General features: G+C 46.3%; 1 protein-coding gene across 2 annotated transcripts in view; it reads right to left on the bottom strand.

Annotated features, from left to right (window-relative positions):
• Window positions 1-2,306, bottom strand: part of CDA (cytidine deaminase) — a 141,475-nt gene extending 139,169 nt beyond the window's left edge. The window contains exons 1-2 of one of the 2 annotated variants that reach the window (XM_086922182.1): window positions 2,177-2,306; window positions 1,203-1,464 (exon numbers count right to left, since the gene is read on the bottom strand). In XM_086922182.1, coding sequence (XP_086778308.1) covers window positions 1,203-1,419 — 217 coding nt within the window. In that variant the 5' untranslated portion in view covers window positions 1,420-1,464; window positions 2,177-2,306. The remainder of the gene's footprint in view (window positions 1-1,202; window positions 1,465-2,176) is intronic. The other variant, XM_086922183.1, reaches the window with a different exon arrangement.
• Between the last annotated feature and the right edge of the window lie 22,117 nt (window positions 2,307-24,423).

The following is a 24,423-nucleotide window of genomic DNA, read 5'->3' as shown; positions in this document are numbered from 1 at the left end:
CGGAAGTCCTCATCCTAGGATCATCTCCCTCCGCCTGGGACGACTCATGGTGGCCATTGGCCCTGGGCACAGCACCTATGCCCACAGACCACGCACGTAACCTTGGCTTCATCCTAGACTCCTCACTCTCGATGACCAGACAAGTCAACGCAGTCTCATCCTCTTGCTTCAACGTACTTCACAGGCTCAAAAAAAATCTTCCGTTGGATCCCCTCCGAGACTAGAAAGACTGTCACCCACGCACTGGTCACCAGCCGACTGGACTATGGAAACACCCTCTATGCCGGAATCACAGCCAAATTACAGAAAAAAACTCCAACGCATCCAAAACGCATCCGCCAGACTCATCTTGGACATCCCTTGCCAAGATCACATTACCGGTCACCTGGGAGACCTCCACTGGCTCCCCGTCAACAAGAGAATAACGTTCCGTCTCCTCACCCACGCACACAAGGCCCTCTACAAACTAGGACCGAATGCCTCAACACACGACTGTCCTTCTACATACCCAACCGCCAACTAAGATCCTCCAACCAAGCCCTCGCCGCAGTTCCACGCATCTATAGATCCACCATGGGAGGAAGATCTTTCTCCTACCTGGCAGCCAAGACCTGAAATTCTCTCCCCACCCACCTCCGCCTTACACAGAACCGCATCTCCTTCAAAAAGGAACTTAAAACATGGCTATTCGATAAATAATGCACCCCCTCCCACAAGCGCCTTGAGACCCCCTGGGTGAGTAGTGCGCTATACAAATTCCTGAACTTGAACTTGAACTACTACTGGCCCTACAACAGCTTCAGTTTAAATGCTGGCCTGGCTTTATGGGGTGTCATCATACTTTGTTAATACTGCCTTTCCCATTCGTCAGTATCACATGATGTGTCAAGTGTGTATTGAAAGTTTTGGTTTAGGATCACGTGACCGTTTATGGCCAATCACATTGGGTAGTCTTCGAACACCACTTTACATGTTCGCAAAATTAGAGCAATTTAACCAAGTATATGGCTTGGGCCCTGAAAGAATTTGAAGATGTGCGGTGTTGTGATTGGGAATTTGAAGATGTGCGGTGTTGTGATTGGTCAATGTTGTTCCACTGCTTCCTACCTGGAGTGGGATGGTGAAAATAACAGGTTTTTTTATAGACAACAGTTCCTTAGGGTTATCTGGACTGTCTCTGACCAGTGTTTTGGTTCACTTACCCGAATAGATCTTCCCCTCACGGGTCAAAAGGGCAGCTCCCACCCGGAAGTTACTGTAGGGACAGTAAGCCGACTCCTTGGCTTTGTGGCATGCTTGCAGCAGGCGCTGAATGTGCTCGGGCTCTGCGGGAGGGATGGGAGAAGGGGTGCTTTGGGCCGACTCCGCCGGCGAGCAGTTACTAATGTGACAGTTCGTCCTCTCCTCCGGTGTTTCCATCAGTCTGCGTCGAAACAGGAGGAAGCGGAAGCAGCGGGTGCCAAGCTGTGGCGATAAAAAGTGAATACAAGGGAAATCCATCAACTAGTCTAGAGAGTGTGTGTAGATAGAAAGAGAAACAGCGTGAGAGGGGGTGAGGGGCAGGGGCACAGTGAGAGAGAGAGAGAGAGAGAGAGAGAGAGAGAGAGCGCTAGCTAGCTTATGGAACCGTAAGACACCTTCTAAACTTTTGTGTGTGGTATAATACGAGTGAGTGTCGCTGTGCTCTGCCCTTGTGTTTGCAAGTGGCAGGGGCAGTGAACGTCTTTATTCTAAGGCGTTTTATATGCGGGGGCTCCATCCTCGCTATAGTACCATCCTTTATTTTAAAGCGCTCAGAAAGAAATGTGGCAATGGGCGCTATAAAAACATATTCCAGTTATAATAAAAATAGGAATAATAACCTTCACTCATGCGTCTTACACTCTTTGGTATTTACATTTTATTTTACCTATCCCTAACTCACAGCTCTCTTTTCCCCTTTCCTGTTCGCGACGTTTTCCGCCTGTACCTCGCATCACCATTCCCGTGGCCCCCCTGTCCTATATGTCCCTGTTACCCCATTTTCCTCCCGGACCCTCGCTGCCTCTTTTCTCCTGTTCTCCTTGCACTTTCCTTCAGCTTGTGTCATCCTCTCCTTCAATTGCGGTGATGGTGTGACCCGCCTCCGTTCCCCTCCCTCCCCATGACTGCCCGCTCCATGCTCCCTTCTCTGTACCTCTTCGGAAGCCCCTCGTGCTGGCGGGTCTTTCTCTCTTCAGCCTGAGCTTAGGACCGTAGAGAGGGGCAGTTCACGGCCGGTGTCAGGATGTCTAACGCAGATCCTCAGTGTAACCCCGGAGCTGCCCTCCCATTGGTTACTTCCCGCTGCACCTCCTGGCGCCGGCTCCTCCTCTCATTGGTCGGCACACAGCCCTTTACCTCGGCAGCTGGGCTCTAGATATAACCCCTCTCCAGTGCCAGTTGTGCCAGATGCGCCTTTAGCGAGCGAAATACAGGCGCCCGCCTCTTCCCTCACTCTCCTGAGACCCTGAAGCCCTCCTATTGCCCCTTCCCAGTCGACTACCCAGTGTCACCAGTGACATTTTATTTTTTATTTATTTGAGTTTTATATAGCGCTGGCTACGGGCCGGAAGTATCAGAGCGCACATGATTATTCATCCCAGGGTTTTTATAAAAAACGAATGCATTCTGGGGGCTGTAGTCTAATTTAATACCTATTGAATATATATGACTGAAGTTAGATATAGCACATTGTCTTTCTAAAGGCCCTGCCAGTACTGGAACTTTGTATCCCAGTTTTATTAACTTCCTGGCGACCCTGCCGTAGCCCCCTTCCTGAGTCCAGAAGCCTCCAATTGCTCCAAGACTTTCTCAGTATAACAGAGGCTCTTCTAATGCTCAAAAGTGGCTGGATGGCTCACTTCACCCTGGGTGGACACACTGATAATGGACATTATGACTACTGCAGGCCAAAGCCTGCTGTTCAAAATGGCCTCGGGTTGATCACCGATAGTTTGCAGATGAGCAATGTGGAACTACTGAAAGGAGGTCTGCTTGGCCATCTGTGATGCAGGGTATCTTCTTAGGCAGAACCCCCTCTGATACGGTGTACACTCTAACACAGGGCCCTGGACTCCTGTAATGTTTGGTACACTTTAATGGTGGGTGACCCAACAAATTAACAGGAAGAGCCGAGACAGTGGTCTGGCTTGGCTCAAAGAGCCCACGCACAACCGAGCCATGAAAATAGTTGTCATATAAATCATACTACAAACATGTAAAACTATGAAAAAAGATTTTCAAAATTCTAAAACGGTATTCCTTTAACAAGTAGAAGCCTTTAACCTTAGTACATCATAGTATATCTCTGCATTGAAGGTATTTGCTAAAACTGATTTTACCATAAACTTAGACTCATTTATGACCCCTACATCATGACCATGCCATTAGTGAAATGTGCCACCATGTACACCCTATATGTGGCCTACATTCTTCTTATACATTGATCAACACGATAGTCTATTACACTCAATAGATCTTTGTACAGTGCACATCATGAACTCACGCTTTTCAAGTTGTTCTCCTTTGTCATAATGAAGACCAAGCATTGGCAATGATTATAGCTCTGGCTTTAAAATAATTTTGTAGAGTAATTTGGAGCATTACAAGTAAATACGTATGTATGTAGAATAATATTGGTCGAAGGTTAAAGGTCAAGTGATAGTTGCACTGGCAAGCCACACTTACAAATCAATGTATACAAACGATTGCTCTCCTCCCATCTGTGCTGCTGCCAGAGAAAAAAAACACCATAAATTACCTAGCCATCTAATACACGTTCATAGCATTACAATTTCATGTGTGTGCCCCTGAAAGTTCAAGCTCAACCAGTTGGATAAATAAACAAAATGATCTCTACTTTTTTTGTGGATGAACACAACTTCTGCCCAATCAAAACATGCACTCCTGGGCTGAGCCAAAGCCCCTCTCTAGTAGAATTGACATAATTGTCTAGCAACAGCTGCGCTATCAAGCCAGACCATAAAAAGGAAGCTCCGTAAAATAATGTGATCACATAATTTGGTCAACCGTGGAAATGGGGATAGAGCACAGTGTGCAATTCAGTCGTTAGATGGGTATTTCTTCATTTTTACAATCAATATTAAGTGTTTTTTCTTCAGTTCTTGGTGCATGAGTTTAGAGGGTGGGTGGCAAGCTAATGCCACATGAAAGTGCAGCTCGTTTTGGGCTCGAGGGTTCAAGAGGGCCTCCAGCTGAGCCAGAACCAGGCATCTGGCTAGAATCTGGCTCAAACCTATACTATCTTTTGGTATAGGTTCTCATTTTATGCTAGGTAGCCTCTGTTACAGGGTGCAGTGTACTTCTGATATAATGCAAGGCACCCCATTATGCAAGGTCTTCTTTTAATGTAGTATTTTAATATATTTAATATTTATGAGCATTTGTAAAGCGCAAGCGTTCGCTCCCAGGGGAGCATCATGGTATAGGGTCTCCTGTGAAACATCTGATATAGGGTCTCCTGTGAAACAAGTTCTCTTTTCGTGCAATGCACCCTCTGATGTGGGGTCCTATCTAATGCAGTGTACTCCTGATACAGGGTCTCCGCTCATGCACATTGCTATGTAATACAGGTTCTATTTCACTCTAGTTACAGAAACACAGCTAACCACCGAGGAAGGGTCCCCTCTGATGCATGTTACATCCTGATGCCCGGTTTCCTTTACTGCAAGGTCCTTTAGGGAGGAAGGCAGCCCACTATGCTGGTTCTCCCTTTTCTTTGTTGTTGCAGTTTTATATAGTGCGAACTCGACCCGAAGGTATTGTAGAGCTTTCCATGAGCACCAGATACATTGCACAAGGACACATTCACTTTTTGTAGGCAGGGGGAGATTAAGCGATCTGCCCAGAATCACACAATGTTGAGCTGAGGCCGAGACTCAAACCTGGTTCCCCAACTTCAAAGCTGGGCAGCTCTGGCCCTTACGCCACACACTTTAACTCATCTCCCCCTCTCGCTCAGTGTCACATGCTCTAATCCTGGTTTCCTATTGAGGCAGCAACTCTCCTAGGAGGCAGGGTCACATCGAATGCAGTACACTCTTTGGGGCAGGATGTCCCGTACTCTGATTGTTGTTTACAAACCGCTTGATGCAAATCTGCCAGAACCAAAAGAATGGCACACAGGACATTAAAATGGCTGCCATTGCTCAACAAGCAACGTCAAAGCAATTGCTGATCACGAGTCTCTTTTGTTTCACAGTCCACTACAGCAAACTTCTGTCACGTTACCCAATCCCGCGCTCATTTGCAGTGCAAGCCATCATCCACTTTAGTTATAACTATGGAACCATGTGCGGCCTACAGTTGTAAAACCCAATGATAAAGACTATGGCTCAGGCTCTCTTTATATTTTGTTTTTTTTATGGGCATGGAGAAGTCGGGGATTAAGTGCTTTGTGCTTCATTGTTCAGCGGCGCTTTATATCTCCATAATCTGTTACAATTAGATAAATTGCATCCGGGATGTGGGGACACACGGGTTTGCTACCTCTAAGCGCTTTAACTTCCCGTGCTCTGCTATTTATCACTCACAAGGTGATAAACGGTAAAGGACTGGAATGCCTCCGGATATAAATCTCCAAATATTTCCAGCTCCGCTACTAATCGTTTTCTATTACAAGGTAAATTCAGTAGGTGGCGCTACTTTCATCGCACAGCCTGCCAATTCAGGGAACTCCCTACTAGCAAAAAAATAACAACTGAAAACCATCTGGAATTCAGAGGAATGGTCAATAACTGCTTATTCACCCAACAACCATCTGTGTGAATCACAAAACCTCCCACACACTGAGGGTCATATGTACAAGGAAGAGGTAGAGCTTGTCATTAGCCTCCTTGGCTTAACAACACGCTCTGCCACTTCTGAAACGCAAGGCTGCACCATATTTACAAGAATATGTTGCAGCCCTATGTTTCCCCCTGCGATGGCGCTAAGTTTAGCAACTTAGTGCCAATGCAGACACCCTTGCGCCAGAGTGCAAGGGTGTCTGCGTGCAGGGGAGGATTGGTTATGTGCAGGAAGGTGCCCCTGAACCGGAAGTTGTTTTCTCTTGTTTTTCTGACAACACTATCATGCATCCCTTTACCGCGCATGCCTTTACAACGAATATCAACAACAAAACCGTTAAGAGAGGGTCCAAGGGATATATGATTTAAAGACCCTATACCTGATTAATATCCCCAGCTACTTATATATGTATAACACAAATCACAGGGGGGTCTACCAGCTTAGTTATGTGGCTGAGCTGTCAATCCGAGTTACCAGAATCTCAGGGTGGATGAGACACATCAAGACAGCATATTTCAAAACAAGGTGAACACTATATGTATAGGAAAAACCAACACAGTACAGATCATTCATACATGGTTGACAAATCCAGAACAATTAGCAAAGGGTTACCATCAAATTGACTCAATGATCAGTCCTATCATATGGCCAAACCCTGGTGCAAATCAGGCTAGTCCCCTGATCATTGGGACATCAAGCGCCGCACCATTTGTTGCTGGTCAAGGATTTGGTCCACTCACGTAAACGAGCCAACAATGATGGCTGATCTTTGATGGTTAAGTGAATAACAGTGCAACAGAAAAAATAGTGACTTTAAAATAGGATGGAGTGTCCTCCTATCTCTAACTTTATTCTACGGACGAACCACACCTCCTAATTAAAAACATAGAACAGTGCAAGAAAGACAGTCAACAAATATCTGTCTGATAACGGGCCAACATGTTTCTGCCTGTCGGGTATTTAATCCCATGGCATTCGTCAGGGCCTCTGTTCTTTCAATAGTTGCACTTAATAGTGATGAAACAAAAGAAACACCACCAACACCAAAGTGGAAAAAGTAAAAAGTAAAAGGTTGAGTACTATACAACCTGTACCAACAAAAGACATTAACCCTCCATGTCAATTAGGAAATACGAATTCTATGGAGGAACATGTATAGTCATTATTAACTTACTGTGTCAATCACCTATACAGTGTGTTTCACCAAAAACAATTTTAGAAAAAATATTGAATTCATGCTCACCCTTCATGGTAGGGAAAAGGACCTCACCTGGACCTTGCTCAGGTTCTACGAGGCCCCGCACTACTGAAGGACTGGGTTCTTTAAGACCCAGCGGTGCCAGGGCACAACACCTGAAACCTTCGTGGGTAACCTGCTCCGGCGTACGAATCACAGAGACACGGGACACTTCCTTCAACGTCAAAGATTCAAGGTTTTATTTGCTGCAGGGAACACAGAGATCACGGCAAGTACACAGCGTGCAACTTGGGGAGACTGCTTCAAATTGGTTCTGTGAATCGCTCCTTTTATACAGTTTTTACCCATAGGATTACATTGAACACAAAAGTTTACAACCCGGTTCCCACAATTATCCCCCAGAGGGGTCGCTTTGGTCACTTTGAAACACATCAGGTCCGGAACATAAGTGCGGAAACATTTGGCGGTTCCCAACTGTAAAAACCATCTTCCCACCATTAGCAAATTCCAATCAGCAGTAAAACAGATCGAAATAGGAACAAAAACAGGTGCAGAGGAAGACGGAGACAGTGGGGAGATCGGAAAGGGTGTAAAAGGGGAGGTATCGGGAAACACGATATACAGGCATCAAAGGGACGTGCCTAATGAGATGCACGGCTGAGACAATAAGTCCGTGCAGCAAGACGAGCCTCGAGCGGCGCCATCTGCCTTACAGTAGCAACCCCCTCGTCATAAAGACACTCACAAAGAACATGTGTCTTCCGCAAATATCTTGGGAGTCCCAGGGTCGCGAAGCGGACAGCGTCCGTTCGCTGGCTACTTGAGGGCAAGAGACAAAATGGATGCCGTATCTAAGATGGAACCCGTGGGTACAGATGAAAAACCCACATAACAAACGAACGGTTTAAGTTAGCACAGCGAAACTGCGCACACTTACTAAACTCGTCATTTGCGGTTCATAGATACCAGACTCGACCATATTCGTGCGAGTTAAAAACACCACTTACGATCGTCACGGAACCTCAGACGCTCCTTTTGCCCTCATGTAGGCAAGCACTAGTCGGAATCATATTCGATATTCATCAGACCATCGAGATGTTGCTGTAGCATAGCTCTGTCCAACCGAGCCCCCTTGGTAGCAGATGGTTGTCTCATACACGTTGTAGTACAGAGGCCACATAAGGCAGGACCACACTGTACACAAAGGCAACACGTGAACAGGAACACTACAACGACTCCGATGATCATCAGAATCTTCCAACCCCAAGTCGACATCAGGCCCCAAAACCATCCAAGTAGCGTCCAATCCCCTACATCCACGTGTATGGATTCGGAGATCTTATGCAACCTCGAGATGGCTTGATAGACAGTAGGAGCATTATCTGGGATGAAAATGCAGCAGCTCGAATGGATCACCTTACATACCCCACCTCGATCTGCTAAGATGACATCTAAAACCATACGGTTTTGTAACGTCATAAGTCTCTCCGCCTGAAGTTCTGTGGTGATATTACCAAGGGCACTGGCAGTAATATTAGCTGTCGATTCTACCACTCGAGTCAACTGTCTCAGGTTCCTACTATTGACCATAGGTCCCCAAAACGGGAGGAAACCCTTGAAAAAGTCTCCTGCCTCTTGACCGGCAGTATCCTCTTCGCTAATTACGCCTCGTACAACTCTAGTCTTATGATAATCGGCATCTACAGTGAACGTCGGAGGCAACAGATTTGCAATAAAACATGAGCCCATGAAGTCAGCGGGCAACCATGTGTATGCACGATCATAACAGATAAAGTATGTACCCTTGGCAGCCAGAAACACAGGGGACGAGGACATCGGCAGAATATAATTTTCAGTGCAAGCACTTGCTCCAAGTCGGGCTTGCGATCTTCGGCCACGACCCATAAGACAAAAATTACCAGTGTGGGGTACGACCCATATTGGAGGCGAGCTTTTAAGCTGCTTTTCGCTAGTGAACACACTATATTCACCTCTACTTAGGACTCTATAGGCCTGTACCTCTTCTTCGGGAATAAGCGAAGGATCATAGATCTCACTATCTAAATCCTCTATTGCTATCGACAAAGGTTTTTGGTACGAGGTAGGACCAGAGTAGGGGGAACGTGGTTCTCGAATGGGGTGGAAACCCAGTGCGCTTCGAAACATTGTTTGAAATGCTCGAGCTGACCCTTGGGAACTATACGGTAACACCAGATATGGAATTCCCTTATCCGTAGTATGTGGCATCAACCCACACACCCAACAATTAGTAGTGTTAACCACTAACTGATGCTGATGGAGGAGCTGAATAAAGGAATTGTTGCGGAATTCTACACGTCTAGCCTGCTCGTGTTCCGGTAACATGTGAAAGGAATGGGGAGAAGCAGTAGAGGTAAGATTAGGGTAAGGAGTAGGAGTAGGTGCAGCAGGTAAGAAGTAAGACATCGTGTAATACACTCCACCCGCCAACAATGCAGAAGCAGTCAAAAACAATACAAACAGTTGGAATATGAAACATTTAGTACGACTGAGTTGCTGCAGCTTGAATCTGTGGACTTGAGCTCCCTCCAAATCATTCAGCTTCGAGAATGCCATTCCCTACGACCGTCCGCAACGTTTCTTGACGCACTTCGTTCTGTGCAGCAATAGTCAATCCCTAGGAGTTCCTAGGAACCGACGGCCTTTAACCTAGCGTCAAGACCTACTGTCCAGAAGGAAGTACGCGCGCGGCCCTACGGCCTTCAATGTACAATATGTACGTATGCAAAAACAAAGTCTCTCAGCTGTAAAGGCAAAAAGTATAAGGAGTGAAGCTTAATATATGTACAGAAATAATTACAGTAATACGAAAGTTCAAAACTGATCACGGAAAACGGGATAATGCAGTTGTCAATACAGCAAAGCAAGATCTTTTTATTTGTCCTTAGTGCGAGATCGCAAAAAGTATCGAGTTTTCCCAGGACGTGTCTGCTCGTCGAACAAAGGATCTATTGAAGAGACAGCGTCCTGCTGATCAGTTGGGTGTTCTGGTCTTGAGTCTTTTGATGCTAATCGATCAACAATGTCTTTCTGCTGCGCTGAGGATTCTTCAACAAGCTGTGCGTCGCTAAAAGGCACAAACGCCGGCAATGTTTCTGTTTCAGATGACGCAATGCCTCTCCTTACCCACGGGTCTGCCGGCAAAGGGATGGGGACTCGCTTGGTGTGCGTAGCATGCACCCAATTTTTGCGTCCCTCAAGACGAACGGCAGTCCTCGTGGCCAGGAGCACTTGATAGGGTCCGGTGAACCTCGGGTCCAGGTTATTTTTGCGTGAAAAGTTCCTCGTCACCACCCAGTCTCCGGGCTGGAGCTGGTGGCCTGGACCCTCTGTCTGCGTCGGCAATGCGTCGTAAACCTGTTGGTGAATTAACCTCAGTTTAGCAGTCAAGTCATGTAGATAATCGATCAACATTGGGTACTCAAGATCAGAAAACATTCCTGGCCTAGGAACCCCCCACACATTCGCAGGACGGCCAAACACTATTTCATAGGGACTAAGCCCTACTCGGGAGTGTACAGTCGCCCTAGTTGACAGTAATGCTAAAGGCAAAGCGTCAGGCCACGAAAGACCAGTCGTAGCCTGAATCTTTGCTAACTTTAGTTTAAGGGTGCCATTGTACCCTTCAACCAATCCAGCTGACTGAGGATGATTGGCGCTATGGAATTTCTGATTAATTCCAAGGCCCTTACACACACTCTTCATCACACTTCCAACAAACTCACTTCCGTTATCTGACCACACGACTCTAGGCATTCCATACCGAGGAAAATATTCCTTCAGTAGGATTTTCGCAGTAGACAAAGCAGTATTGTCTTTGAGGGGATAGGCCTCGATCCATCGGGAGAATGCGCAAACCACAACTAAAACGTATTTCAGGTTATTGCATCGCTCCATATGGATGAAGTCCAATTGAATCACCTCAAAGGGATACGAAGGGGGAGCAAAACTGCCAGGGGGAGTTGGGGTTCCTTTGCCAGGATTGTACATCATACACACCATACAATTCTTCACCAGACGCTCAGCACATTTCGTAATGCCATCATTCTTCCACACAGGAGACAATAATTTGGAAATACCTTTCGCGCTAATATGTGCTAACCCATGTGCCATCGTCACAACGGCCAGCACATACGCATCAGGCAACATCCATCTTTTCTGATCCGACAAATCAATCCAACAACCATTCGCATCCAACTTTCCCGTGCTTTCTTTCCACTTCGTCCTTTCAGTCTCGGTGGCCTCATTCTGAATTGCTTTCACACTCTCGATAGTATCTTCACACATACCCGATTCTGTAGGCCACCTAACCGAACTCGTCACATACATCCGAGTGCTAAGGTTCCGGGCAGTCTCCTTAGCAGTCTCGTCCGCAAACGCATTACCACGACCAATATCATCCGTCACCTTACGATGTGCACTACATTTAACAATCGCAACTTGCGTAGGCAAAGTCAATGCATCCAAAAGATCATTCACAAGCTGGCCATGCTGTATCTTCGTACCATGCGACGTCAAGAAACCTCTCTCTCTCCACAATCGTCCAAAGCTGTGAGCAACACCAAACGCGTATTGACTATCAGTAAACACATTCACACGTTTCCCTTTCGCTAACACACACGCTCTAGTAAGAGCAATCAGCTCCGCAGCTTGGGCAGAATTCTGATTCAACCTTGCAGTCTCAACAACAGTATTCAATGTTACAACAGCATAAGCAGTAGTCACATCGCCATTCGGCAACTTAAAACATGACCCATCCACATACAAAGTGCCATCCGGATCTTCCAATGGGGTGTTTTTAAGGTCCACTCGACCTTTCGTTTCCTCTTCAGTCCTCAAGTAGCAGTCATGTTCTGCTACTTCATCTGACTCTGTGCTAATTGGTAACAAAGTTGCCGGGTTCAGTACGTTACAACGTTTTATCTGAATGTGGCTTGCCAAGAGCGTCAACTTGTACCCAGACAACCTCGCACTCGTCAAGTGCTGGGTTTTCGTTCGATTCAAAAGAGTATTGACTGCATGCGGAACCATCACCGTAAGCATATTATCCATGACCAATCCTGCTGATTGTCGGATGGAGACCGCAGCTGCCGCTGTTGCTCGTAAACAACTCGGCAATGCTCGAGCTACTGGGTCCAAGGTCGAGGAAAAATATGCACATGGACGTTGCTTACCACCAAAAGGTTGCGTTAGAACACTCAAAGCACAACCTTCCCTCTCGTGAACATATAACGTGAACGGCTTTCCGTAGTCAGGGGTACCTAACACAGGAGCCGAACACAATGAATCACGCAGTTCAGAAAAACTTTTCTGACATTCTTCCGTCCATGGTAAAGGAGTTGAAACATCCTTGCACGTAAGAGCCACCAATGGTTTCGCTAGCAATGAAAAATTAGGAATCCATTGCCTGCAGTACGACGTGATACCTAGAAAGGCACGCACATCTCTTTGGGTTTTTGGCACAGCCATTCGCGCAATCGCTGCAATTCTCTCGGGGGTCAATCTCCTTCCCTCCTTTGACAATAAGTGACCTAGATAGGTTACTTCTTGACAACAATATTGGAGTTTAGAAGGTGACACCTTGTGATTTAACTCACAGAGATGTTGCAGCAACGACACCGTAGCAATTTTGCAAATGTCCTGAGTATCAGCAGCCACCAATAAGTCGTCGACGTATTGGATCAAAGCCGCACCAACCGGCAACCTAAATGCATCCAGTTGACCCTTCAAGGCTTGACTGTAAATAGATGGACTTTCACAGTAGCCCTGAGGAGCGCGTTTGAACCGGAAGCTACGTCCACCGAGAGAGAAACCGAAAAGGTCCCTGCTCTCTTCGGCAATCGGGATGCTGAAAAACGCATTTTTCAAGTCAATCACCGAAAACCACGATGCAGAAGCTGGAATCAGAGTCAGTAGCGCCGTGATGTCAGGCACAACAGGAAATTGAGGAACCACAATTTTATTTACCTCCCGTAAATCGATAACAAAACGATAAACAGGCGGTTTTGAAGGATCTGTACGTTTAAGAATGGGCAGCACAGGGCTGTTGCACACGTTTCCCCGAGTCTCCTCAATTACATCTTTCTCGATCAAATCATAGATGATCGCCAATAGTGCTCGTTCACCATCGAGGGAGATACGATATTGGGGAATACGTGGCAGCCGCACATTAGATTTCAACTGAACAACATAAGGGGAGATATCAAGCAGGCCCACGTCATTTGGACCTGTTGCCCACAAAGACGCAGGAAGAGAACTCAATTCCGGTGGGAGCTTATCGAGGGACAAATACATGGGAGAGACAACCCTCTCTCCCAACGTAAGCTTTACACCCGCAGGAGAACAATACAAAGTTGCGTACAAACGTTTAAGCAAATCCAGGCCCAAAAGATTTTCGCCACAACCCGTGGTTAAAATCAACGGAGCTTCTAGCTCACGTGGCCCAATTTGAAGGGGCAAAGGGCGCGAAACTGGATTGCTAACAGGAGCGCCAGAGAATCCAACGGAAACATTTGTTAAGCCAGACAAAGGTGCGCCAGGGAGTTTCGAATACATGATAGAACTTTTCGCTGCACCAGTGTCCAACAGAAAAGGCTCAACGACGCCCGATGTAGCAACTGCGACGTAAGGCCCTCTCTGATCAACCGGAACTGATACCACTCCCTCTCCTTGTCTTTGGCTGTCCTAGTAATTACTGTCGTCAGTTCCCTGATCGACGTAATAATCGTCCACATTATACTGCGCAGATCGTCCTTGCGATGATCCACGTTGATCGAAACAATTATTAGAATTGGATGAGTTATCTGAGCGATCGTTCTGAGCACCACGGCCTCTACCTCGTGATGTTTGCTGCGAACCACCACGACCTCCTCTAGTCGAGTTACCACTATTGCGTTCGTTTAAAACAGGGCAATTGAATTTAATGTGTCCCTCCTGTCTACAATAAGCACATTGATTGTACCCTAACGAGGATCTTTGGGAGGAGGAATCGTTACGGGTTTGGGATCTGTTCGATTGTGGCTGTGACCTATTCTGTTGCGAATTAGTCTGATTTGAACGTGGAGGATACGCTTGTTGCAACAACACTTTAGTTTTAAGCTCTTTCGTCTTTTTATCAGCACGGTCGTTCTCTTCTTTCTCTCTATTCTCATAGTATTGTGCCGTAGCCAATATCTGAGCCGAAGTAGAAACGGCCCATGCACTTTCCGAATTTCTCAATTTATTGCTCAAATCGGGCAACAAATTTGAAACAAATTTATCCACAAACAACCTCTGACCACCCTCGGTACCCATATCCTGTCCACTATGGTCAATGAATGCTTCCTCGAACCTCGTAAAGAAGTCGGAAACACTCTCATCTTTCTTCTGCTTACAGGCTGACAACTTGTCCCAATTCACTCTCATAGCTGGCATAAGAGTTTTCATTAGCGTAATAATTCTTTGAGGAAGGTCAAGAATCAACTGGTCGGGTTTAGTAGCAGCTACTTGTCCGGCGTCTGCCGCTACAATGGCAGCCCAAGCACCACCTAATTCAGCCGGGTGATTCTCCTGTCGAATCTTTGCCCATACCGGTTGCGGTACGACATTGCCGAACAACATATCGATATCGGCAAGATTCATTACCGTAGCATTTACAAGCTGCGATAATTCTTTGTAATACCCTGTAGGATTCTTGCGTGGGTCAGGCAAAGATTGCTTCACCTGTAATACTTCCGAGCGTTTCCATGGGAGATGTATCCATATCCTCTGGAAGTGCGCCAATGTCGGAGGTTGAGCATTTGGATTCGCTGGTATCCAAACTGGCGGAACTTCACGCATAGGATATTGGCCAGACTCGTCTGGCTGTTTTTCAATATCCTCAACAAACAATGCATGAGGGATTGGAGCGGGACGAAGAGATAGCAATCGTTCAACAGCACGTCGAACATTAGTATCCACTATCAGTCCATTTGCGAACTGAAGCTGGAGATCAGACAGAGCGGCGAGCACCTCGTCAGGCGCATCGGCCACTATTTGATCATAAAGGAACTTACACATTTCGTTAAACACATATCTCTGGGTTGGCACATTGAATTGACAGAATGTTTCGAGGACAACACGGGGTGGACTTCTCTGCGGATTTACCATCCAACCCATCGCCATATTATATAGCGCAACGCGTTCTCTGTTACCAGGAAGCTGACTTCGTCTCTGAGGACCATCGGAACCAGCGGACCCATGAACAGGTCCGAGCGAATGAAAGAAGCTAGCCGCAAGAGGAGAATTGCGACTACGAGTAGAGGGAGAAGAATAAGACACAGGGCTAACAAGAGAAGGAGTAGAAACAGTAGCAACAGCAGGGGTTAACAAAACAGGAGCAGTAGCAAAAGCAGTAGCGGGAACAGGAGTATATGGAAGCGGAGGAGCAGTAGGAATAGAAACAGACAAGGGACCAGGAACAGTCGGAAGAACGGGTGCAGGTTGAGGAACAGGCGGAGGAGGAATAGGTGGAAGAACAGGTACGGCAGGGACCACAGGAGCTGCGGTACCCTGTACGTACGGAGGTGGCGACTTCATAAGATAAGACATTAAGGGATCCTCAACTGGCTCTTCCTTCTTTTCCGACTCCGTTGGTAAAGCGGGGTAACATTTATCTACAGTCATATGCTGTAATCGGTCAAACACTTCCTTATCCTTAACCTCCTTATCTCGCTGGAATTGCTCTGCTTTCTTCACTATGGTAGCAACATTATCTCGCTGACTACGTTTATTCTGTCTGATTTCTTTCTGTCGGGCTTCTTTGCGCCACAACCGAAAGGCATCAAACATGGCCGGCCTTGACTTTCTTTCGAACAATTTAATCTCTAGATTATCTAGGATCGGAGCCTCGAAGCTACCATGAGGTGGCCAACGAAGGTCGCCGTCCTTTTTCGTGTATTTAATCCAGTAATCGTTAAAGGTAACTGGGCCTAGCCCATGCTTACTATAGAGCTCATACGTGGGAGTTCCAACCGGAGGTATCGGACATGAGTCCTCCAATCGGGAATCCGTACCACAAGGTCTGAAACAACTAAACAGAGTACTGCGACCAGGCATCTTGCACACTAGCCGAGTTTCACAAACTTCAAGGGTTACGGGATTTACCAAGTCCCAGCAAAGAACAAAACCCTCGGTTTTTGGCGGCTGCAGTCGTCAAACAACACAACAAAGTACGCTAGCAAAGTGTCACCGACAAAAACACTCACACAGCGCTAACAACAAAAACACTCGCTAAAGTGTCAACAACCAAGAACTATGGGAGCGACCCACAAATACTTAACTCAAAAATCGATGGCGTCTCCAGGAAGGCCCGTCAATCGTCTCGCTATACCAAGGTCTACGCCAGGCGCCAAAACAGGTCTACAGTCAGGGCAGCAGTCCGTCGCAGCCGTCCGGAGGCGGGAATCTTCGCGGGAAAAGTCTTCGGGCCACTTATTTCGACAACAGGATCGATGAAGCGGAGTGCACCTTCCCTCGGAGATTTCACACGAAGTTCCTCACGATCGTCGGGCTTGGACCGGTACCACTGATGCAGCCCCACGTTGGGCGCCAACTGAAGGACTGGGTTCTTTAAGACCCAGCGGTGCCAGGGCACAACACCTGAAACCTTCGTGGGTAACCTGCTCCGGCGTACGAATCACAGAGACACGGGACACTTCCTTCAACGTCAAAGATTCAAGGTTTTATTTGCTGCAGGGAACACAGAGATCACGGCAAGTACACAGCGTGCAACTTGGGGAGACTGCTTCAAATTGGTTCTGTGAATCGCTCCTTTTATACAGTTTTTACCCATAGGATTACATTGAACACAAAAGTTTACAACCCGGTTCCCACAATTATCCCCCAGAGGGGTCGCTTTGGTCACTTTGAAACACATCAGGTCCGGAACATAAGTGCGGAAACATTTGGCGGTTCCCAACTGTAAAAACCATCTTCCCACCATTAGCAAATTCCAATCAGCAGTAAAACAGATCGAAATAGGAACAAAAACAGGTGCAGAGGAAGACGGAGACAGTGGGGAGATCGGAAAGGGTGTAAAAGGGGAGGTATCGGGAAACACGATATACAGGCATCAAAGGGACGTGCCTAATGAGATGCACGGCTGAGACAATAAGTCCGTGCAGCAAGACGAGCCTCGAGCGGCGCCATCTGCCTTACAGTAGCAACCCCCTCGTCATAAAGACACTCACAAAGAACATGTGTCTTCCGCAAATATCTTGGGAGTCCCAGGGTCGCGAAGCGGACAGCGTCCGTTCGCTGGCTACTTGAGGGCAAGAGACAAAATGGATGCCGTATCTAAGATGGAACCCGTGGGTACAGATGAAAAACCCACATAACAAACGAACGGTTTAAGTTAGCACAGCGAAACTGCGCACACTTACTAAACTCGTCATTTGCGGTTCATAGATACCAGACTCGACCATATTCGTGCGAGTTAAAAACACCACTTACGATCGTCACGGAACCTCACTACATAGATATAAGAGGTAAAACAGAATTAGAGCACCCATAGAGCGTAGTTATACAGCCTATTCAAATACCCAACATTCCTGTGCACTAGATCCCCTTATATCTAGAGACCAACATGTGAGGAGACTCTAGCACTTGAACTATGTGTGCCAGCCCCTAGGCCTCCCAGGTCTACCCACAAACACAAATATATCCTCACAGGGGTTAATTACATATTCTTAGTGGGACTACTAGTAAACTGCAGACTCTATTATCATCATTCATTATGGCTGTGTTATCCATGCTTGGATACCTGTGACTCCTCATAGATTAAGTCAGTTGTAGACTCACCTATCCGTCGGTACCTCAAAGCTCACATCTGAGTCTTGGGGGAGGGACCGACTTGTAGATGGTCTCTCCTTTAGTAATTGATTCGGGGGTTGTTGGTATGGTAACCCTCCGCCTCAGTAGTCATAATTACAACAAGTAATCGTGGTTTTTGTCTCAAAAGCAATTATTTTACATCCCCTGTGCTTATCTCTTGCATATAACTGACATATAACCCATAAGCATTATTATTCACCCCGTTTGTTGTAAAGTTTAAAGTGCACTACTTTGCGCTCGAAATCGCGCGAGAGCACGCGCTCCGGACTACTGCCTGAGGTCATCCCCCCCATTTTTGTAGTTCGTGTTGGTAATATTAGTCAAAGATGAACGAGGGTGTGTTTGCTTCCGGTAATTCACCCAGCTATGATCTGTGGCAGTGATCAGAAAGTATGAAGCGCTCAGCATTGCGCTGGATGTATAGCGCGACCACCCGCGCTGGGGGCATCGCGTTCCCAAGTATAAGAGACTTTGTCTCAAATCGAAATCTCGCGAGATCTCTTACGCAATGAACTAAACAATGACCTCATATCGGCCATTGCGGTAGTTTCAATGTTTATGACGCTTTTAGCGATTTTAGCAACCCAGCTATGTGATTCACGGTCTTTCAATTAAGGAACCTGAAAGACTGGGGTCATGAGCATTGCTGTATAAAATCATTACATCCATAGTGCAAGTGCCCACTCAATATGTATATCCACAACAAGGGGCACCAATACAACAAAGAACATCCTCATGTCAACTCTGGTGGTACAGAGTCCACTATTCCTGTAGTACAACTACCGCAATTATGAGGTCCATATTAGTAGTGATGGTATATGACACTGTATCACGTTAACCTCGGTCCTCTCTATGTTAGTGAACCTAGAGCCACACCGCATGTATAATCATATTCAGTTCTATGATCTATAACGTCTATATTAGGTGTTAAAATATATATCTAATTTCATAAGAAGCGGGGGGCTTAACCAAAGGTCATGTTAGAGTACACTAATCCCTAAACTGGATCCCTATAACAGAGTCCAGGGAATATCATCGTTCAATCCAATAGTGTCGGTCTGGAGCTTATAAATCCATTTTTGTTCCTTTAAGAAAAGGTAACTTGACACATCACTTATATGACCAGGTATAAAAGGCTTCTCGAGGACTGTCCATTGGAAGTCAGTTTCATGGTGTTTTTTCTCCAAGAAGTGTCTTGTGAGTTTTGTGTGGGACTTCTTGCAGGGAAAAGAGCTCTTATGCTCTAACATTCTCGTGCGGACTTTACGGGTTGTCATACCCACATATCGAGTAGAGCAACTGCATGTCAACATATAGATTAAATTATTACTGTTGCAATTGCTAAAATTGCACTGCACCCATGGTCTATTGGTACCGATGTCTATCTCATTTGTGTGTTTTGTCTGGGGGCAAACAGAACAGATGCCACATGGGTGGTGCCCCACCACTGGAGGGAGATTCCATAGGGTTTCGCCAATTTTCTTCATGGTTTCTTTGGGGCGTGTATGCACAAGCCGGTCCCGAATGTTACTGGCCCCTTTAAACGCAAATAGGGGCTGCACTATCTTGTCCTCACTATGATTGAGGATGCGCCAATGTCCTCTCACAATTTTCTGGATACTATTGCTCCTAGTATTAAAGGAACTCACAAAAGTGAGTCTTTCTAACAGTGGTTTTGGAATGGGAGGTTCAAGGAGGGCTTCTCTGTTGTTATTCATTGCTCTTTTCCTTGACCTCTTGATCAATGAACTAGGATAGTGTCTTTCCTTCAGTTGTGTACACAGGTTTCTGGCATGTGCATCAAAGTCCTCCTTATTCGAGCAGTTCCTGCGGACCCGCAGGAACTGCCCATAGGGTAAGTTTTGGCGTAGGGACTTAGGATGATGGCTCTCGTAGAGGAGCAGAGAATTGCGCGCCATGGGTTTCCTATATAGCTCACTCTGCTAGCCTGCAGGTGTAACATAGATAGACAAATCCAAGAAGGCAATCCTCTCTTTGTGCACTTCCATCGTGAATTTTAGGTACTCATTCTGGATGTTCAGCCACCTAATATAGATGTTATAGATCATAGAACTGAATATGATTATACATGCGGTGTGGCTCTAGGTTCACTAACATAGAGAGGACCGAGGTTAACGTGATACAGTGTCATATACCATCACTACTAATATGGACCTCATAATTGCGGTAGTTGTTCTACAGGAATAGTAGACTCTATACCACCAGAGTTGACATGAGGACGTTCTTTGTTGTATTGGTGCCCCTTGTTGTGGATATACATATTGAGTGGGCACTTGCACTATGGATGTAACGATTTTATACAGCAATGCTCATGACCCCAGTCTTTCAGGTACCTTAATTGAAAGACCGTGAATCACATAGCTGGGTTGCTAAAATCGCTAAAATCGTCATAAACATTGACACTACCGCAATGGCCGATATGAGGTCATTGTGTAGTTCATTGCGTAAGAGATTTCGCAAGATTTCAATTCGAGACAAAGTCTCTTATACTTGGGAACGCGATGCCCCCAACGCGGGTGGTTGCGCTATACATCCAGCGCAATGCTGAGCGCTTCATATTTTCTGATCACTGCCACAGATCATAGCCGGGTGAATTACCGGAAGCAAACACACCCTCGATCATCTTTGACCAATATTACCAACACAAACTACAAAAATGGGGGGGATGACCTCAGGCAGTAGTCCGGAGCACGTACTCTCGCCCGATTTCGAGCGCAAAGTAGTGCGCTTTAAACTTTACAACAAACGGGGTGAATAATAATGCTTATGGGTTATATGTCAGTTATATGCCAGATATAAGCACTGGGGATGTAAAATAATTGCTTTTGAGACAAAAACCATGATTACTTGTTGTAATTATGACTACTGAGGTGGAAGGTTACCATACCAACAACCCCTGAATCAATTACTAAAGGAGAGACCATCTACAAGTCGGTGCCTCACCCAAGACTCAGTTGTGAGCTTTGAGGTACCGACGGATAGGTGAGTCTACAACTGACTTAACCTATGAGGAGTCACAGGTATCCAAGCATGGATAACACAGCCATAATGGATGATGATAATAGAGTCTGCAGTTTACTAGTAGTCCCACTAAGAATATGTAATTAACACCTGTGAGGATATATTTGTGTTTGTGGGTAGACCTGGGAGGCCTAGGGGCTGGGCACACAAAGTTCAAGAGATAGAGTCTCCTCACATGTTGGTCTCTAGATATAAGGGGATTTAGTGCACAGGAATGTTGGGCATTTGAATAGGCTGTATAACTACGCTCTATGGGTGCTCTACTTCTGTTTTACCTCTTATATCTATGTAGTGCGGGGCCTCGTAGAACCTGAGAAAGGTCCAGGTGAGGTGAGGTCCTTTTCCCTACCATGAAGGGTGAGCATGAATTCAATATTTTTTCTAAAATTGTTTTTGGTGAAACACACTGTATAGGTGATTGACACAGTAAGGTAATAATGACTATACATTTTCCTCCATAGAATTCGTATTTCCTAATTGACATGGAGGGTTAATGTCTTCGATTGGTACAGGTTGTATCGTACTCAACCTTTTACTTTTTACTTTTTCCACTTTGGTGTTGGTGGTGTTTCTTTTGTTTCATCACTATTAAGTGCAACTATTGAAAGAACAGAGGCCCTGACAAATGCCATGGGATTAAATACCTGACAGGCAGAAACATGTTGGCCCGTTATCAGACAGATATTTGTTGACTGTCTTTCTTGCACTGTTCTATGTTTTTAATTAGGAGGTGTGGTTCGTCCGTAGAATAAAGTTAGAGATAGGAGGACACCCCATCCTATTTTAAAGTCACTATTTTTTCTGTTGCATTGTTATTCACTTAACCATCAAAGATCAGCCATCATTGTTGGTTCGTTTGCGTGAGTGGACCAAACCGTGACCAGCAACAAATGGTGCGGCGCTTGATGTCCCAATGATCAGGGGACTAGCCTGATTTGCACCGGGGTTTAGCCATATGATAGGACTGATCATTGAGTCAATTTGATGGTAACCCTTTGCTAATTGTTCTGGATTTTTCAACCATGTATGAATGATCTGTACTGTGCTGGTTTTTCCTATACATATAGTGTTCACCTTGTTTTGAAATATGCTGTCTTGATGTGTCTCATCCACCCTGAGATTCTGGTAACTCGGATTGACAGCTCAGCCACATAACTAAGCTGGTAGACCCCCCCTGTGATTTGTGTTATACCTTTACAACGAATATGCCTTTACCACACATGCCACTACTACAAATTTAAGGGGTAACAAACACATAGATTATAAGGGCACATTCATTGTAAAAGTTTTAAAGGTAAGTACATGTAAGTATTAAGTGTTTCAAGTATGAAGTGTTTTATGTAAGTGCACATGTAAAGGTTTTAGGGTAGCATGGTGTTTAGAGGTGTTTAGAGTGAATGTGACTATTTGGATGGTAAGGATGTATGCATGTGTGTGTGTGTAAATTTATATTTGTATGTATATGAATATATATATATATGTAGTTTATTGTTTTTTAAAAAGATAGCCAGATCTGCTCACTTCAAATGTCTGCTTTTCTACCAAAGTCTTTCAGAATAGGATTAGCATAGTGTCATCTACGCCGAGAAAGAAAGGGACAAAGGGTCATTGTAGGAGAGTAGGGTCTGCTATCCTATGGTCACCCCAATTTTTGCTTTTTTGCTTCACTGGCTTTCGACTTAATGTGGCTGTGGGCCTGATAATCAGACCCACAGCCTGCTGTTCTCTCTCTAAATTCACAGACATGTACTATAGGTACATAACCAAATTGGTACTGGACACCTTGTCAGCCCCTATACAGTGCGCCATAGGTGCCATGGGCTTAGGTGCATCCAAGGCCTACCAGGGGCTGCAGCATAGCTTTTGCCACCCCTGGCTGGTTCTTAAATTGACACAACTGGCTGATCACTCAGCTGGGGCAAGTTGGTGTAATCACCTCTTGCTTAGATATAGTATACCTATATCTAAACCTATATCTGGACACATATAAACCTATAAGTCACTCCTATGGCAGGCCTTATCAATCCTGGAGGCAGACTGCTTGGTTTAACATGAGATGGTGCTCGAGCATGAGCTGAGCCTGTCTGCAGCTGTCGGGAACAACTCCCTTAGCTGTTCCGGGATAATGCCATACCATATACTCTTAAGTGCATTATAATCCATTGCGGTTATGTGCTAACTTTGGTTTGGCCTTATCAAAACATGTCGTGTAAGGTGTCATATGATTTGGACTACTATCCCCTCGACAGTCCTGTCAACGGGGATAGCATCCCACCCTTCTAGAGGGAGAAGACATGTTACTTTACAGAAACGCGGTTAATCCTAACCAGAGCCTCAGCATCACAAAATGGATGCTGCTGCCACCGACACAAGTCTGACCTCCTGCTGATGACCGCAACTTGGCAGAGGAGGCCTGGACAAAGGGTTCCCTGTCGCGGGGAGGTGCTACACCACCCCAGACAGGAGATAGTGTATTGGGGCAGGGAGGGCCGATAGAAACTAGACAGTGCCTGGGGTGCACAAGGCGTCCCCTTGCATAATCCGGTCAAACCGGTTCTGGGGCACACCAGCCCCAGTCCCAGCACGACCCTGGACAAAGGGAAAGGGGTGTAACGACCCCCTTCCTGGGTCCCACCCATAGGAGGGACCTAGCAGGTAATCCAGCCCCCTAGATTGGTATAAGAATGGGAGCAGTGCCAACACACTCAGATTATCCTGACTGAAACTTATGAAACGAAACTCTGGACCCTTTGACATCCTACTCGACGTAGAAGACTGAAGAATCTCCCTTGTGGTCAAGGAGTGACCACCCTGTGCAAACGGGCACCATCCAGCACCTCTATGTTTGCTTTGTTGCAGTTCCCGCCGGAACTCGAGCAACAGAGTTCGACAAGACCCAGCATGCCTGCCTTCTAACAGCCCGATCCACAGTCCATGCAGAGCTGAGACCCGTGGAGGCGACCTGAAACGTGGGGCCCGCCATCTTGGAAAGACCACGAGACGCTGACCATGCAGCCCACGAGTGACCCTCGAAGCTGTGCATTGGTTTGAGAAGCCCCAGCCCTGAGCCTCTCTTGCACCGAAGCTCACCCCTCTACACTCACCGAGTGCTGCGTGGGGCCCTTCTGCATCTTTTGGCTCAATGCGTTGGCCCGGTCACTTGCCCGTTGGCTTGTGGCTCCTGTGTCGACGAACCTTGAAACCTAACTCGTGAGTAAGGTTGCTCCAGACTAGCCCTCCCTCCCCTGAAAAGGAGCACCCGCTCTGACCCTCCTGGTCCGAGCATTAAGCAATCTTCGAATCCTGCGTGGGTTGCGCTTGCTAAGAGTTGTTTGCTCCAATCCAGAAGCCGACACCGCCGACAGCGAGAGCCTGCGTGGGACAGCTCGTGATCCACTCCTGGACGCCCTCGGTGCCCCAGAGTCCACGTGGCAGCGGAGACAAGCTTCCAGTCAATGACCTGA

Source organism: Lissotriton vulgaris, chromosome 5 (genome assembly GCF_964263255.1).
Source record: "Lissotriton vulgaris chromosome 5, aLisVul1.2, whole genome shotgun sequence".
NCBI classification, from domain to species: Eukaryota; Metazoa; Chordata; class Amphibia; order Caudata; family Salamandridae; genus Lissotriton; species Lissotriton vulgaris.
The sequence above is the reverse complement of the archived record's forward strand: the minus strand, read 5'-3'. Positions and strand labels throughout refer to the sequence as shown.